The sequence below is a fragment of the Gopherus evgoodei genome, chromosome 1 (genome assembly GCF_007399415.2).
Source record: "Gopherus evgoodei ecotype Sinaloan lineage chromosome 1, rGopEvg1_v1.p, whole genome shotgun sequence".
Lineage (NCBI taxonomy): Eukaryota > Metazoa > Chordata > Testudines > Testudinidae > Gopherus > Gopherus evgoodei.
This window is the reverse complement of record NC_044322.1, coordinates 23,870,788-23,887,869: the sequence shown is the minus strand read 5'-3', so window position 1 is coordinate 23,887,869 and position 17,082 is coordinate 23,870,788. Positions and strand designations below refer to the sequence as shown.

General features: G+C 41.9%; 1 protein-coding gene across 3 annotated transcripts in view; it reads right to left on the bottom strand.

Annotated features, from left to right (window-relative positions):
• The window catches only part of PIWIL4 (piwi like RNA-mediated gene silencing 4), a 66,363-nt gene extending 56,075 nt beyond the window's left edge, over positions 1 to 10,288 (bottom strand). For 2 of the 3 annotated variants that reach the window (XM_030559800.1, XM_030559820.1), the window contains exons 1-8: positions 9,978 to 10,288; positions 8,609 to 8,714; positions 7,890 to 8,015; positions 5,967 to 6,181; positions 3,827 to 3,948; positions 1,763 to 1,843; positions 1,120 to 1,317; positions 365 to 415 (exon numbers count right to left, since the gene is read on the bottom strand). In XM_030559800.1, the coding sequence (XP_030415660.1) occupies positions 365 to 415; positions 1,120 to 1,317; positions 1,763 to 1,843; positions 3,827 to 3,948; positions 5,967 to 6,181; positions 7,890 to 8,015; positions 8,609 to 8,714; positions 9,978 to 10,067 (989 nt within the window). In that variant the 5' untranslated portion in view covers positions 10,068 to 10,288. The remainder of the gene's footprint in view (positions 1 to 364; positions 416 to 1,119; positions 1,318 to 1,762; positions 1,844 to 3,826; positions 3,949 to 5,966; positions 6,182 to 7,889; positions 8,016 to 8,608; positions 8,715 to 9,977) is intronic. The other variant, XM_030559811.1, reaches the window with a different exon arrangement.
• Between the last annotated feature and the right edge of the window lie 6,794 nt (positions 10,289 to 17,082).

The following is a 17,082-nucleotide window of genomic DNA, read 5'->3' as shown; positions in this document are numbered from 1 at the left end:
CTGATTAATTTACAAAAGACAGTTTTAACATACATGCACCAGTACATACATATTTACTCTAATAACTCGGAGATAATTTTAACTACACTGAATTATGTTTCAAAAAAATCTAAGGCTCCAAATCAGCAAAGACATGTGCATGCATTAATTTTATCTACTGCAAGTATTCCCATTGAGGTCACTAGAATTACTCACAGCACCCTAAAAATAATGACATGCATATGTCTTTGCAGGATCAGTGTGCAAGCTTCGAAGTCATCAAATTCAAGAAGTACATATCCATCACTCCTTCCAGGCCAGAAGGAAGAGGTGCCACAAGAGCAATCCAAACTGTGAGAGAAAACAGACTAAAATGGTGTACTACCTAGCCCCAAGTGGGGTTGAACAGTGGCCCAACATCAGACCCCAGAAGACTCTGTTAAAAATCAGAAAAAAAGAAAGATAAGAGTCACACTGTGGTACATGTAGCAGGCAAAAGCCCTGTACAAATCCAGGTTCTGCTGGGGTTTTTTGGCTTCTCTCAATCCAATTCCCACAGAACAGGAGGATCATGCAGGGGGAAGGGTCAATAATGGCCACCTCAATCTTCTAGAGACAATAAAGACACAGTGAGGGGAGAAAACTGATGGCCCATTGCCCCTTCAAGGGGCAGCAATACTGTGATAGGGAGGCTCCCTCTTAAAGAGGCTTCCCATAGAAGTTTCTTTTTCTGGTGGGAGACACCCAATGCACTCCCACGTGAGGTAAATATCCTTGTGACCTGGACGTATCTACAATATCCTCCCAAACCAGACTAATAGCCACAAAAACTAGCAGCTCTCCCCCACATACATTATCCACCTCCACATTTGTCCTCTTCATGGGACACCCAGATTTCTTCCATGTGCTCCTGCTTTTGCAGATCTTTCTACTGAAAGACACACCTATAATCCTTAACAGAGAGTCATCTTCTGCCTCATGAACACTTAGTTTATGAATGACAAAAAACCACTACAAGTTTTAACATAGACTACAACTTTTTAAGTAGAAAGAAGTGCAAAAAGCCATTATGTACTAATAGTTCTAGTTGACAGGACACCTAAGTCAACAGAACAGCAAAATAAATAGTGATGTCTTTACCTTGTAAGCACAATAAGCCCTATTAGCTCCTTTTCACATGTTTGTATGAAGCACGCGCTGTCAATCCTGGTATACAGACTTGTCATGAATTCCAGAACAGTCTCACTGCGAAGGACTTTATGGCTCACATCAGCACTTAACATCACTCTGTTCTCAAACTGTGTAATGGAAACAGCAAATCCTGGCCAAAGAGTCAGTCTTACGGAATGCAAAGAAAAATATTTAAAATAACTCTTTTTGAATTAACACATATTTAACAACGTAGGTCCACTTCCACCATCTTAGCTGCCATGTGTTTAAAATTAAGTTTTGCATATTTAATGTACACAAACATGCAAGACGTATAACCTCTTTCTCTTCTCACATTGGTAATACAAAGAGTATTATCACTGGTTTGCCTAGCTCTGCCTTATGGTAGCAATTCTGTACCCAAGTTCCTGCTGCAATTTGTATTAATAATTCAGCACATCCTAATAATTAAAATAATAATTCTCTGTGTGATGGCAGAGATTCTGTTCAAACACAAAGCTCAGACATTAAAAACTATTCTCCAGCACGATGTACTGGAAAGAATTTACATGTTAGCATAAACTGTTATTAGAAAATTCTAGAATTAAAAGGGGAAAAAACCCAAAAGCCTTACTTGTGCTGGGGAATTTCCACTGGGTCTGAAGGACTGTAGAAGTTCCGTCCAACTTGGTACATGGACAGTTTTTTCAAAACCCTATGTATTAATGCATATTTTTCAACACATCACATAAGTATAACTCTGAGAACACACTGAAAGTAGATTTCAGACTAGATTTTTAACTCATTATTAGATCATTACATTTTAAGTTAACAAAATTCACAACAGAAGCTGAACTCACAACGCAAGTCTCAAATCTAGCTATATTCTTTACTCCTAGGGGAATTCTGTGCCAAAAACATTAAAAATTCTGCTCACAATATTTTAAAATTCTGCAAAATTCTGCATATTTCATTTGTTAAACTAACACAATATAATCACACTAGTTTCAATTATTTTGGTAACTTATTTAAATTACAATATAATGGATGGAGAATGGGAGTGGGGAGCATGGGAGGAAATCCCCAAACCTCCTTTCTCTAATAGTAATGTACTTAGGTTTGACCCTTTACTTTGAATTATTAGTCAATACAAATATATGCAGCCATATGCTCACTGTTACATCATAGGCAACTGAAGAGCAAGTGAGGGTTGGGGAATCAAACTCAATTTATATTGGCTACTGACCATCTCCAGAAACGTAAGTAGCAAACAGTTCATGGAGCACATTTTGATAGGAAATTTTTTCAGTCCAAAAATTTAGAACAGTTCTAATCACTAAAGCACCATAAGCCTTTATAAGGCCATACTGTCCTTTATAATAAGGCTCCATTAGACCATTCTGGCAATGTAAAGGACCCTTAAAACTTTTACACCTGTTTTATACTCCATGGGGAAATTCACTAAGAACAATGGGTACAATTCACTAAGCAGGCAAGCTGCTACATTCTGCTCCGCCTGAGGGGACAGAGCCTGCTCCATGCCTACCCCTCCATGCTGAGCATGCCACAATAGCAAGCGAGAGGGACAGAACGTCTGTCTCTCTCACACACACGACTGCCCAGCCTCCTCCTCATCCCCATCTCTACAAGCTGCTCTGGGCACCTGAACCAATGTGTCTGCACTGCCAGGGAAGGGCACATGACTACTCTTGCAGCCTCCCTTTGCTTCCCTATCAGAAGTCGCTTTTCTGCAGGGAAGCAAAGAAATCTGTGAAGGTCATGAATTCTGTGTGCGCAGTGGCGCAGAATTCCCCCTGGAATAATTCTTCAAACGAAGCTATCTTCTAGAAATTGCTCAGGTTTCAAGGCAGCAATTTGGACCTGAAAATTAAACTATATCTAGTAAATCTCACAATCTACTGTGCAAGAAAAAAAATTAAAAAGAAAAAGACCACATCCAGATCAGTGAAACAGTCACAAGGAAAAAAAAGGGGCAGTTCAGAAACCAATATTAGCTATAATACCTTAGTACAAAGTGGAAATACTGCAAGAGTTCAGGACAACAGTAGCTAGTACTACCCATTCTACTGAAAGGTCTAATGCACAATTGATAAGTGAAGTCAAAAAGTCTGTGTGGTGGCGATTTACAAACACTTGGTATGGGGGTAATGAGGCCACATAGCTGTGAGATTTGATTAAGACAGAGTTGAGTTACACCTGCATTATGGAATACAATAAATTAATTAATTCCAATGGTTCTTATAAAAGAAAAAACATGTCCTTTAACAAATGCACACAATTCCATACATTGAGCTATTCATGTGTTAAGGAAGTGTAGAATCTCAAAAAAGTTGATCTTCAAAATTCAAGTGGAAATCACTACTGCTGCCCAAAACACTCGACATAAATAAAGTTTTAATAATAGGTAATACTACTAAATAATGACAGTATCACATTTATGTTAACACTTTCATCAGAAGTACTTATATTTTTATAACTACTTCTGGCAATTAATATTTCATAACAATTTTTTTTTTTACTACCTACATTTTTACAACTTGAACAACTGAAAAAGTCAGATGCTACTAGACATGCAACTTTTTAGAAGTTTAATTTTCACACCATTTTTTATAAGGCCATGTTTTTATGCTCCATCTTTAACAGTTAATCTAAAACAAACACTTTCAAAACCGCTTACTTTTTTAAGATGATATTGAAAAACTGAATGCACACAGGGGAACTTGATACTAGCTGATTTGTTAGTGTAATGGTGATGTTTACAGTCTCACCTCTTTTTGTTACACTCACTAATTCCGTAACCTAAGAAAAAATTCAAAACACATACATGTAATATCCATTGCACATCTTGCCTGGAACACAGAATAGTAGTTGTAAAAGTTTAACTGCCCAAAAATGTATCCTATATTACTGTTCAGATAATTTGTCTTTTCATCGATTTTCTGGGATCAGGAAGTTAATGTTCACAACAAGACTGTAACTAATGCAAAAATTAATGGGGCATGCAGGCCTTCAACCAACATATCCAGAGCTCTGTGTTTACTGGCACAATCTTTACTCTCTCAAAGACAGAGCTTTCCTACAATGCAAAGGTCACTGATAATGTAAAATTTATTTCTATGCCAGAAAACTGCTGCTACAGCATAACCCAGAAGAAGCTAAAGCATTGTGGCATTATCTTCCATAAACCCACTTAAACAGCTTCTTGGTTTAAAAGTCTTTTTCCCCCACTTACTCACCTTTTGTTCCAGTAATATGCTTCAAACTGCAGACTATTGGAACACTAGCAATGTTACTAAAAACTTGAGACTGAGCAATGCTTGTAAGGCCACCAAACACTGAGAAATACAACTAAAGTGCAATAGCAATTTTAATAAGGTAAAGTGAAGACAGTTCAGTGTGCTATGTGAAGCCCCAGAAAATAAAGAACTGTACACCACAGTTCTGTCTTTTTCTACCTTTTAAAAAACATATTGTATATCCAAGCTTTGAAAAGTGTTAGATTGACAGACCTGGAAACTGATGTAGTAAGATGAGGCCCTGAAACAAACTCTTGTGTCAGAGGCCCAGTCTGAGGCCTGAAGCCTGAACCAAAGTACTTCCACGCATTGCTAAGCAAAAGCTGGGCTGTGAGCCAGAGGCAGACCTCACTCACAGAAGATGGCGAAAAGAGGGTTGTTAGAAGCAGATGTATTCACATACAAGTGCTAATAAAAGGAACTTCTGCCAAGATGACAACTGGACAGCCCGATACAAGGACATTCCACAGACATAACAAGGAACAGGCAGGTGCATCTAAGAGACAGGACAGCATGATGGATAGATCTGTTTGTCTGAAACAACATGATCAGAGGGGAGACAGCACCCTAATGAGCCAAGGGGCTGTACCTCAATACATCAGTAGGGATAAGTAAACTGTATAAAAGAAGGTCCCGAAGTGCACATCTTTGTCTGACTTAGGGGGCGGTGGAAAGTCCCGCTACTGACTGAGCCAGTCAATTGCCAGGGGGCACAAATTTGTAGTATGTCTTGTAGAGTCTACAGGAAACTATTACTGTGCTTTGTTTGACAATAAATCTGGATCGGGTTCCTTCGTACCTTACTAGAGTCTGTGGTCTTTGGGGGTTCTCTCGGGGTTTGCTGTGTCAGCTATCTGCACAGAGCTGGGACAGCACACAGAGGGAACACGCACGCAGCCAACTTATTATCATCCAACAAGAGCAAAACATCACACTGGTAGCCACTGACAACAACTGAAACCCTCTATTAGCTTAACAGACATAAACAGTTGAAATGGGAGCTATGCTCAATTAAAGATTGCCAAAATGTACGCATACATGCAGCACTAATGAAATGCAGGCACCTCTGTGTGGAAGGACAGAAGTCAGATAAGACAATCAGCATGTAAAACTCTACATATCAGAAAATGGTGGCCAGGGGAATTTTGGCCAAGGACATCATTACAGTGCCATCTTTAGTGTTCTCACAAAGTGGACAAGCCTCATTTTTTAAAGATTCACATACAATAAAATGCAAGGAATTCAATATATCTACCTTGGAGGATGATAACCTGAATTGATCCTGTTATTTCAATCTTAGTGTTTAGCTCACTAAACCATCCCCTCCAGCAGTAGATGTTACCAACACCAATCTTCAGATAAGAGGAGATGGCTTGGTTACTAAATTATTTGAACTCTTTTAAACAAATAAAACAAAAGGTTTTGGGGAGGGGATCGTTTCAGCCTGCCAACACAAAGGTCATAATTAAAATGACTTTGGCTTTGTGGTAATGTAAAAGTGCACTAGAGGCTTATCTTCACCTGATTTTCCAGCTTTTGAGAAAGAAAAAGGATAGCTCCATCAAATGCTTTGGCTTTTCCAAGAAGTTCGGTATGGCTGTAAAGCAAAGCAAGGCGCAGGCGCCTGGATTCCAACTCTGGATTAAATGTTACATGGTATTGGTAAAGCTGCCATTCCTTAGGCAAGCCTAAGCTATATAGGTTTGTGACCACTTTCACTGGAATTCCACTGAAGCCTGAAACAGACAAGTAAGTTTATTTCTTTTAAGACAAATCTTACTACCAAAAATATTTAAATCCTATTACGTAATTACAGGCAATACTTTATTGCTCAGTAAACTTAAGAAACAACACTAAGATCTTTTTGACAAGAAAGTCATCAAAATACAAAACGCAAGTCAATCAAAATGAATGCCTTACCAACATCAAAACAAGTAGATGGAACACAATGTCTAATGAAACATAAAATGATACAAATGGGCTAGAAAAAGTCATTTCCCACTGTCAACATATGTTATTTTACAAAAATACACTAAAGATTAGTTTATTTCTCCCAATTAACTATTTGATGGTGACTGGCAAAACATACCAGACCTGTCAAAATAAATAATAATAAAGCTCCAAATAAATGGGGGGGGGTAAGGGAAGGTGTAACCAGCCTTTGATTTCTTATTTTGAAGGATCATGAAGACTAGACTTATGACCAATCAACAGGTTACACACACAGAGATGCCCCAGTGTGTACTGTTCTGGAGACATAACTAAGGAACCCTGCTCATGTCAGCTTGTAAAGGTTATGTCAGACTGCTTGCTTTCCCTCTCTCTCTCTCCCCCTCAAAAAAGCAGTTTCCATAAAATACTTATTACTACCATCTTTTATATTCCAGACAAAGCATGACACACATAAATGCAGTCACTGTACTTAGGCAGCGCAAGTTTACTTTTAACTGTAAAACCAACCTGCTTTGCAGTATAATAAAACAGTACACCACAATGATGTAGCTCATCCCAGTTATACTTGAAATGCATGCGAACGTCTGACTAAGAAATAATACTGTTTAATTCTGTATCATGTTCCATCCAAGGATCTCAAAGCACTTAAATATTAAGCCAGACAATACCCCTATGAAGCAGAGTGCTGTTAACTCCATTTTCTAGATTAGGTGACTTAGGCATAGGAGGCTTTATAAGTAGTTTACATAACGTCACACAAAAAGTAAGTGGCAGATTCAATAACAGAACACAGATCTGACTCCCAGTCCTTTGCCACATCCATAAGACCCCATTTCCACTCTAGTGGAATTTTTGGTTTAGCAGAGACTACATTTTTCTGTGAAAAAATAAAATCAAAATGCCCTCGTTTGATAGACAATATTCTTGATTCTGAACAATGTTGAAAGTCAATCTTTGAATCAGTTTCTTAATACTTCATTTAACAAATACAAGAGACATTTATTCCACATCTTACTACAGAAGCCATGTTTATTCTATTCTTTTTTTTAAAACTAAGATAAAGATTTTCTCTGGTTAGATATATTAATCCCTTAGATTCATCAGATCAAGAGCACCTGCCAGAAGTACTAATGCAAAATGTATTGTGTTATGTCAGAGAAGCTTAACTTCAGAAGCCAAGAAAGTTGAAATATATCATACAAGTAACACAAAGAATTTACAGGTCAAAAATTAGACATCTTTGAACATTCTCTTGATAACTGGAAACTCCTGTAAGCGGCTGAAAACATATTCTGAGGTAAGGAGCAACCTCAGCTTCAAGTTAAGGGCGCTCAGCATATTTTCATGTTCTCATGTATTAACCAAATACTGTGGGCTTGCTGCTGAAGACATGGAGCTCTTGCAACTTGCTGAAATCAATGGACCTTAGCACCTCCCCAAATCAGACCCTTAGAAGGTAAGGCTAAGCTGAAGGAAATGGAGTTACTCCACCTGTTTTACAGTCTTTCACGTGTGTCATAGTCTCTCTAGTATTTACTCCCAAATCTTGAAAGTTACATCGGGTCTTTCCCCCTCTCTCCAGCAGTGTGCATCCAGCAGCCCCAGCAGAAAAGCCATCTTGAACAGAAACATAGGAAGAACTGTAAAATGTGTTTATTCCCTGCAAATCCAGCAAAATAACCTAAGAATTCATAAATTTGGACACAGGTAGTTTTATAGCCTTCAGTCTATTACCCTTCAATTTTTGTCATCCTAATAGCAAGAATTAGGCTATATAACTGGAATATGTTTAACTGGATTTTATTTGGACAGCAGCACATAAAATATGTAATAATGAGATGCAAAATCACTTTTTAATAACCAGAGCCTGAACTACCACATGATTGTCACAGCTGTATTAACAGCACCTTATTCTTAAAGTGGTTTAAAAAATAAATTCCTTATTTTTATACAAGACTTGCAACTCATTTATGTCTTTATACTTCATCCTGTCTATAATTTCCTCATACATGTTAATACATTCACTTAGAAAACAAGCTACAGTAGTTAATAATAAAATACATTACCCATTATTAATATGTATTCTGCTAGAACCTGGAGCCTCAGTCATGGACCAAGACTATTGTGCTATGCCCTTTACAAACAGAGAACAAGTAGATAGTCCCTGCCTTCAAGAGCTTTCAAAGTAAATAATGCAGTTGCTCTCTTACATCGCTGAGTAAGTTTTGCTGTTTCCCTGTGGCCACAGGAAGTTGAGGCTTCTTTCTCAGATTGCAGAGTCCTAACAATCATGGGCTCATCACTTCTAGAACAATCCTATGAGATATGGATAAGGGATGTCCATAAGAGGGAAAATGGCTTAGTTATCAAAATAGTTACTCTGTAGATAGCCCATTGTCCTAATAATATGATACATGTTCTCATGGAAGAGATGAAATTTCAGTGCGAACGTCACCACGTACAGCACAGGTGATACTGTAAAGAAATTTCAATACCGCATAAAACAGAGAGAGGCAGCTATTACAGAATAGAAATAACATTATCCCCAGCACATATTTAACTTTAAGCCTGTGCAGAAGTCCCCCATGCTTAAACACTTCCCTGATTAAGATAGATTGCTGTATCACAGCCTTAGTGAACTGAGATCATGTCATGCAGAAACCTGCTCAGACAGAAGCAACAGAGAGGTACCAAACACTAGAAACAAATACAACCTGCCTACTACTTAAAAATCTTCAATTCACAAACACTAAGAGAATTAACTCTAAAAAACAGCATTATTCAGGTTTTTCAAGGGATGTTAATAAGTTATTTTTCTTTAGTTATTTTATTCACATCACAAAAATACTGAGTCAAAAGAAAACAATTTTGGTGCTTAGTTTTGAATGGTAGATGTCACCCCTTCTTGATAAGGCAGGCCTTTTTCACTCATTCTCTATTATAAAAACTAAACGCAGTATGGCAGGACAGAAGGGGCACATGGACAAATTGTCCTGAAAGACTAATAATTTGACCTTAAATGTAGGCGTTTTCCAATGTTAGTTAAAAGCAGGCAATATTCATGGTACAATTTTGTAGTTTGTGTCTTTCAAGAAGAAAAGAAGATAAGCTGCAAAAAAAGTGTGAATATTTTTGTATTTCTTGCCATTAAAGGAAGTTATATTAGACTCTATTTCAGTGATTAATCCAAAAAGATAAATTCAGTCATATGAAGGAATGAAATGGTGCTGGCCCTCAATTTGCACTCAGTGTCAACAGCTACAAGAACCAGTTTCCACTCTCTGGCTCAGATACTTATACCCCACACACGGGTGATTGGGGGCCACTGGGGAAGTGACACATTTTACCCCCAATGGGGGGAGGAAGGGGTGACCTGTCACTGATGAGCAAGGCAGTGTTCAGCTACCACCCTGGTGGTCAGGGACAGGAATGAACCTGAACGGACCGGCCCCGGCCCCGGCCCCGACCCCGGGTGTCACGCACACACAAGACCGGGCCCCACGAGGAGGACACGGACTAAAGCCAGACTGGAGGCCGGGGCAGAGGACCCGGAGCACGTCACGGACGCGAAGTACGCACCGGCCGCCGTGGGGAGCCCGGCTGCCCCCCGCTGCCGGTGGAGCCCGCGAGGGCCTGTCCCCGCGCTCGGACCCGCGCTCGCCCGGTCATTTCCTTCGCAGAGGCACCGCGCGCCGCCCTGTGAGCAGGAAACACACAGACACGAGGGTGTGAAACACGCTGCCTGGGGCGGGGCCGTTACAACCGCGCGTTTGTCCCACCCCGCGGCGAGGCTGGGCTGGGGCATCGCCGGGCGGCCCCACACAGGGCGGGGACGGGGACGTAACCGGCTCCGGGTGGGCTCTAGCGCGGGCAGGGGGCCATGACGAGCCGCAGGGGCTGCGACAGACGGGGAGACACCGAGTCCGCCCGCCTGGATGTCCGGAGGCGCCTCAGGGCCTCGCTCCGCGTGCTCACCAACCCCGCGCGCAGCTGTCCGCGCGCTCCTCCGCACACACGTGACACTGCGGAAAGCCACGCCCCTCCGGCGGCAATACCGCGCCCGCTCTAGGCTAGGCGCGCGAGCCCCTGCAAGCCACGCCCCTCACTGATAGGACAGCGTTCGGGCCTGGGGAGTGTTGCATTGGCGTGACACCTCCGGGGGCAGGCTGGTCCCAGGGTTCAGCAGCCCCCCTGGGGCCGGGCAGTGGGGCCTTCTCCATGTGGAGCCGGCCCCAGGGTGGGGATAGGCAGGTGGCAGCCATATAGAGCCACACCAGGAATGGCAGAGAGAGATGGGGGAACTACAAAATCACCTTAGACCTGACATGTAATGTCATGACAAAGTTGCTTCCTGAGTCAGATGTTACATTGTGACAAAGCCCCTCACATTGCTGTCACAACAGTCTCCTTGCGCTGCAGTGCAATGCCATGGCATCCAGACACAAACAGTTCATGCTGTCAGAAACAAAGAAGCAGATAGATCCCAATACCTATGATGTATTTTCATAAATATTTAGTATGCTAAGCAATTCAGCATATTTTTCCACACTCTTGTCAGTTTAAGTTACAAGGTATATACATACACATGCACATATACATGTATCCTCCTGGTGTTCCCAGTTACAGTGGGAAGGGGCATGTGCTTCCTCTGGACATTTTTGCTCAGATCTTTTCATCAACCAATAAGGAGATGTTTTTTGTGGGCTCTGAATATAGAATAGATCTACCAAATTAAGGTGCAAGGAAACAAAGTGCCATGGCTGGGAGCTGGCGGAGTAGAGCGGGCTTGGGCCAGGCTGCTCCGCTTCCTGCCGCTGCCAGTGAGGGGGGAATCCCTTCCCCCAAGTCCCCTTCCCCAAGCAACACGTCTGGGGATGAGGTGAGGGAAGCAGAGCAGTCTGCTCCTGGCCCCCCTGCTAATCACCCGGCCCGCTCTGGGCCTCTAAGGCCCCCAAAAGTGGCCCCTCCACAGCTCCTGCCTCCCAGACCCCCTGGGGGGGCTGTGTAGGGCACCCAAATGGCTAGGGACGGTCCTGCATATCAAGGCTACACCTACCCTTTTGGGAGATCACCTTTCTTCCTGTTCCATCCTGCCACAACTAGTCAGAGGAGATACCTAAACTGGAGCCCCTTTAGTTTGCAGAGTATATTTTGTGAAGGGCTCTAGACGTTTAAATTCATTTTTCTCCATCTCCATCTAAAATAGCCCAAATCTGTTGACATTCAAGGTTCATCTCTTTTTCCTAGCCTTTTTGGGAGCGAGAGGTGAGCTGAATTCTGGGACAGGTGCACTGGGTCTAAGCAACTGGTATGATGTTTTTCTTTTCTTCCTAGTTTCCAGCATCAGAACATAAAAATGGCCAGACTGGGTCAGACCAAAGGTCCATCTAGCCCAGTATCCAACAGTGGCCAATGCCAGGTGCCCCAGAGGGAATGAATAGAACAGGTAATCACCAAAGGATCCATCCCCTGTTGCCCATTCCCACCTTCTGGCAAACAGAGGCTAGGGACCCTGTCCATCCTGCCTAACAGCCATTGATGGACCTATTCTCCATGAACTTATCTAGTTCTTTTTTGCACCCTGTTGTAGTCTTGACCTTCACAACATTCTCTGGCAAGGAGTTCCACAGGTTGACTGTGCGTTGTATGACAAAATACTTCCTTTTTTTTGTTTTAAACTTATTGCTCACTAATTTCATTTGGTTACCCCTATTTCTTGTCTGCAAGGTTTATATTATTTCTGCGTTCATTTACTATATTTTAATATATGTTAAAGGCACATACAGCCCTGGACAGTTGCTTTTATGCTTGTATAGATTTAAATAAATAATTAACCATAGCAATTACAAAGTGCAAGATGCCGACTATTGCCATCAAAGAGTTAGTTAGCAAACAGTGTATTTATAGAGCTCAGCAGAGAAAATGAACAGCGTTCTTTGGCCTTTTAATAGTGACCATACAGTTTTTAAGAGTTATGCACACTCCAATCTGTCATCACTAATGAGACAGTGAAAAACAAAGAAGTCAGCCACTTCTTCTGCTGGTGTACAAGCAAAATAAAATGTCTTCCAAGTAGAGGAAGTCAATATTTATGTGTATTCATGTAACTAAAATACATTTAATTGCATAAATCATATTGCACCTACAGTTGCCTCCATTTAGAAGCTTAACTACTTAACTGCACCTACAAATATTGGAGGTTGGATTGAGATTTGGGTAAAAATCAGAGCACTCAGGATGTTTGATTTCAGTCTCTTTAGCAGCATTTTCTAATAACTTTTAGGAACACAAGTTGTCAGTGAACAGAGTTTTTTGTTTGCTTCATGTCTGACCTGGGTGGTACCTTGGAACAAATTACTGTGTTTAGATGAGCTTGAGACTTGGATGAGGTCCACCTGTCTGTGACTGAATGTGGAAAAAACTGAGATTTAATGTGTGGTTTTCAAGAAGTAACCAGAAGTGGTGGTGACGTTGAACCTGACTGAGGGAAGGCAACTAATGTTTATAACAAAAGTGCATAGCATAGGTGTATTACTAAATCCCAGGCTGCTTCTAGAGGCCCTGGGAGAAGCTGTGGCTAAGAGTTTTTTTCCATCTGCATCTAGTAGGAAATGTTTGTCAGTTCTTTTCCTTTATGAATCTTTCCACAATTATGTATGCGTTCTCACAGTGAGATTGGAATACTGTAATGCATTCTACATACTCGCAAAGACACCTTAGATTAGAAACTGAAGCTAGTGCAGAATGTGATGACCTGCACAAAAAGCTAAGTTTCAGGCTGAGTGCGTTACACCACAATGCTAGTGGTCCCAGTCAAAGCCCTAATATCTACAGTGCAATTTTATAGTGCCGCAGCCTCAGCACCACGAGCCTGAGCCACTGACACATGCCAGCTGTGGGAGCTTTATTGCAGTGAAGATGTAGTCTGAGAATCTGCCTCTCTCCTTGTGCAATACAGCCCCAGTTACAATCTGTGGAAGTACTTGAACTAGAGCACCACAATATAAAAGGGAGGGGATTGCTAGCAAAGTATTCTCTTTGCTTTGCCAGACGTGTTACGCTTCAGGACATTTTTTTTCCTCAGGCATTTGACAGCTGGGTTGAGGGTTTGAAAGGTCTGTTGCTTTCTGTGTAGTTAGGGTGACCAGATAGCAAAGGTGAAAAATTGGGATGGGGGTGGAGGCATGAAGGGTAATAGGAGCTGTGACAAAGTTCCTCCTCTACCTTAGTGGGTCCTGTGCTTATTGGTGGATTTGTTCACCTCAGTGATCTTCCCCTCTTGTGGAGCCGACAGTCTGGGTCAGCTCCTCCTGTGTCTGATCAGGAGTTGGGAGGTTTGGGGGGAATCCAGGCCTACCCTCTACTCCGGGTTCCAGCCCAGGGCCCTGTGGATCACAGCTGTCTATAGTGCCTCCTGTACCAGCTGCATGACAGCTGCAGCTCCCTAGGCTACTTCCCCCTGGCCTCCTCCAAACACCTCCTTTATCCTCACCACAGGACCTTCCTCCTGGGGTCTGATAATACTTGTCCTCCTCAATCTTCCAGCAGTACACTCTCAGCTTCTTGCTCCCAGCTCCTCACACACACTCCTGCTCCTCTCTGCCTGACTGGAGTGAGCTCCTTTTTAAACCCAGGGGCCATGATTAGCCTGCCTTGATTGGCTGCAGGTGTTCTAATTAAAGTAGCTATCTCTACTGCCTTCTAGAAAGATCTTAATTGGCCCCAGGTGCCTTGATTAACCTGGAGCAACTGCCATTTGGTTACCAGGGTCCTAGGGATTTGTTTAGCCTGGGGCTAACATACCTGTTTCTCAGTACTTTACTGTAGCCATCTGGCCTTGCCCCATCACAGAGCCTATATAAAAAAAAAGACCCAAAAAGCAGGACTGTCCCTATAAAATAGGGACAGCTGGTCACCCTATCTGTAGTTCATGTTATCTTCTGGCATCCCATTTATTTTAGCTTGGAAAGAGAAGTTAACTGCTTTGAGATTTTACCATGAAATTAAATTATATTAGGATACCCAGGACATGGGATGGGCACCTACTTATGTTTATATGAATTAGAACAGTGGGGGGTAACCACCTATGGCCAGTGAGGGTAATCGCTGGTGGACCGCTAGACAGTTTGTTTACATTGACTGTCTGCAGACACAGCCACCCACAGCTCCCAGTGGCCACAGTTCACTGTTCCCAGCCAATGGGAGCTGTGGGAAGCGAAGGCCAGCCCTCACCACTGGCCTCACCTAACTGTTTTCCTTTAGCTCGGGGTCACCACAATGTAGCCTGATGGAGCCAAGTTCAGCTCACAGTGTCTTTAATGTGGTACTTGCGACTGGGAAAAAAAAAACTATGCATCCCAAATGAACTAGGAGAAACGTGGCGGAAGATGGGGTGATATTTGTTGCACAGGCCCCAACGACGCAGTAAAGAAACAGGAGACTGTGCTCTGATTTATTCAAAGCAAATTAGATGTGACTCTTGGGCTCTTGGCAAGTTGCTAAAGCCAATGTGGCAAAGTTTGAATTTCTTTGTTCCAGAGTTTGGAGGAGAAGTCCCTATACACATTGCAAAAACTTCATACAGAATCATAAAGTTCCTGTGAGAGTGGCCATTTACACATCAAGCTAATTTTTAAGGTCTAGAACCCCACAATATTTTTTTCATAATACAAAATCATACATTCAAATGATTATACAGTAGAACCTCAGAATCACGAACACCAGTGTTACGAACTGACTGGTCAACTGCACACCTCATTTGGAACTGCAAGTATGCAATCAGGCAAGAGCAGAGACCAGAAAAAAAAAAAAGCAAATACAATATAGTACTGTGGTAAACACACATTACTTTTTTTTTAAACCATCTTAATTTAAATTAAACAAACACCTTTTCTTACCTTGTCAAATCTTTTTTTTAAACTTTCCTTTTGTTTTTAGTACTGTTTTTTTCTGCAATAGTAAAGTTTCAAAGCTGTATTAAGTCAATGTTCAGATGTAAACTTTCAAAAGAACAACCGTAATGTTTTGTTCAGAGTTACAAACAACCTCCATTCCTGAGGTGTTCGTAACTCTGAGGTTCATCTGCATCTTGAAAACTTATTTTTATATGATTAAAGCCTTCTTAAAGAGTCCTTGTTGGATAAGATTTGTGGGACATTGCACCCAAAATAAGGGATTTCCCTTAAAATACAGGATAAATGGTCTTATTAGTTCTTGCCCATAGTACCAGGTTCTTGATGCAGTACCATTTGCTGTCATTGAACCACAGGTGCTGTTTTCCAGTGTGCATAGGGGTGCTCAATCCCCGGCTCTGTCCTAGGCCCCACCCTCATTCCACCCGTTCCTCCAAAGCCCCATCCCTGCCCTGCCTCTTCTTGCCCCAACCCTGCCTCCACACCACCCCCACTCCACTCCCACACCACCTCTTCCTTATCCATTCCATCCACTCCCTCAAGAGCCACACCCTCGCTCCTCCCCAGCGCCCCTGCATGCCACAAAATAGCTGATCGCAGCTCGTGGGAGGCGCAGGGAGGGAGGAGGAGGTGCTGATTGGCAGGGCCCCTGGGCAGGCAGGAGGCACTGAGGGGGAGGGTTGAAGATGATAGGGGGCTGCCGGTGAATGCTCAGCACCCACCATTTTTTCCCCATGGGTGCTCCAGCCCAAGAGCACCCATGGAGTCAGCACCTACTGTAGGGACCACTGCAAAGTGAAATCTATGCAGAGAAGACTTTGTGAGGTTCTGCATGAAGCACACAAATACATATGGAGCCATAATATTATTGCTTGCAGTTTCCTGCACTGTATATTCTGTAATCTCCATGTCTGCAAAGATCAAAGCAATTAAATTGTACTTTATCTCAGTGCAAAGTACATAAATCTGAGTGTAAATATCTCCTACACAAAGGCTGTATGTGAAAAAGAACAGTATGACCTTATTTCAGCATTCCCTTTGAAACCAAACACGTCAGCTGGTTCACTGTATTTAGTACTGTACCCATTTTGAAAAAATCTGAATGAACTGGATCATTCGTGATCATGACTGTACTCTCGATTAGACAAATATAGTACCACCTATGATTATGATGATATGGAGAAACTGGCTGGGGATTTTCCCCATGGTTTTTGGTTAGTCAGAAATGAATAGATGCTTTTAACTGAACCGAATCAAGCTTAATTCTAGAATGCTGGCAGCAAGGAAAAGCTCCTGACCCTGGCGAAGAGGCTTAGTTCAAGCATCACAGCACAGAGAATTCTCTCTCTGAGACAAAATCCAGGGGATTATAAAACACAAAAACTGTGCTGTCACATGCTTATCTGAAGGATAAGTGAGAGCTCCAGCAAGTACTTCAGATTAATAGAGTTGTCACACAGTTTATCCAGGCAGAAGTCACAGGAGTCAGACAGTTTTAAAGGAGCACTCCTTTCCTCTTCTTTTATTTGTATGTACTACTGTGGTCTCTTCTCAGTGCTTCTGTAGAGTTTGTTATCTGCAGTTCTCAAAATACTTTATGGACATTAAACTAGGGTTGTTGATTAATCGCTGTTAATTTACACAAGTAACTCAAAACAATCGTGATTTTAAAAATTAATCGTGATTAATCGCAGTTTTAATCACACTGTTAAACAATAGAATACCAATTGAAATATATTAAATATTTTGGATGTTTTTCTACATTTTCAAAT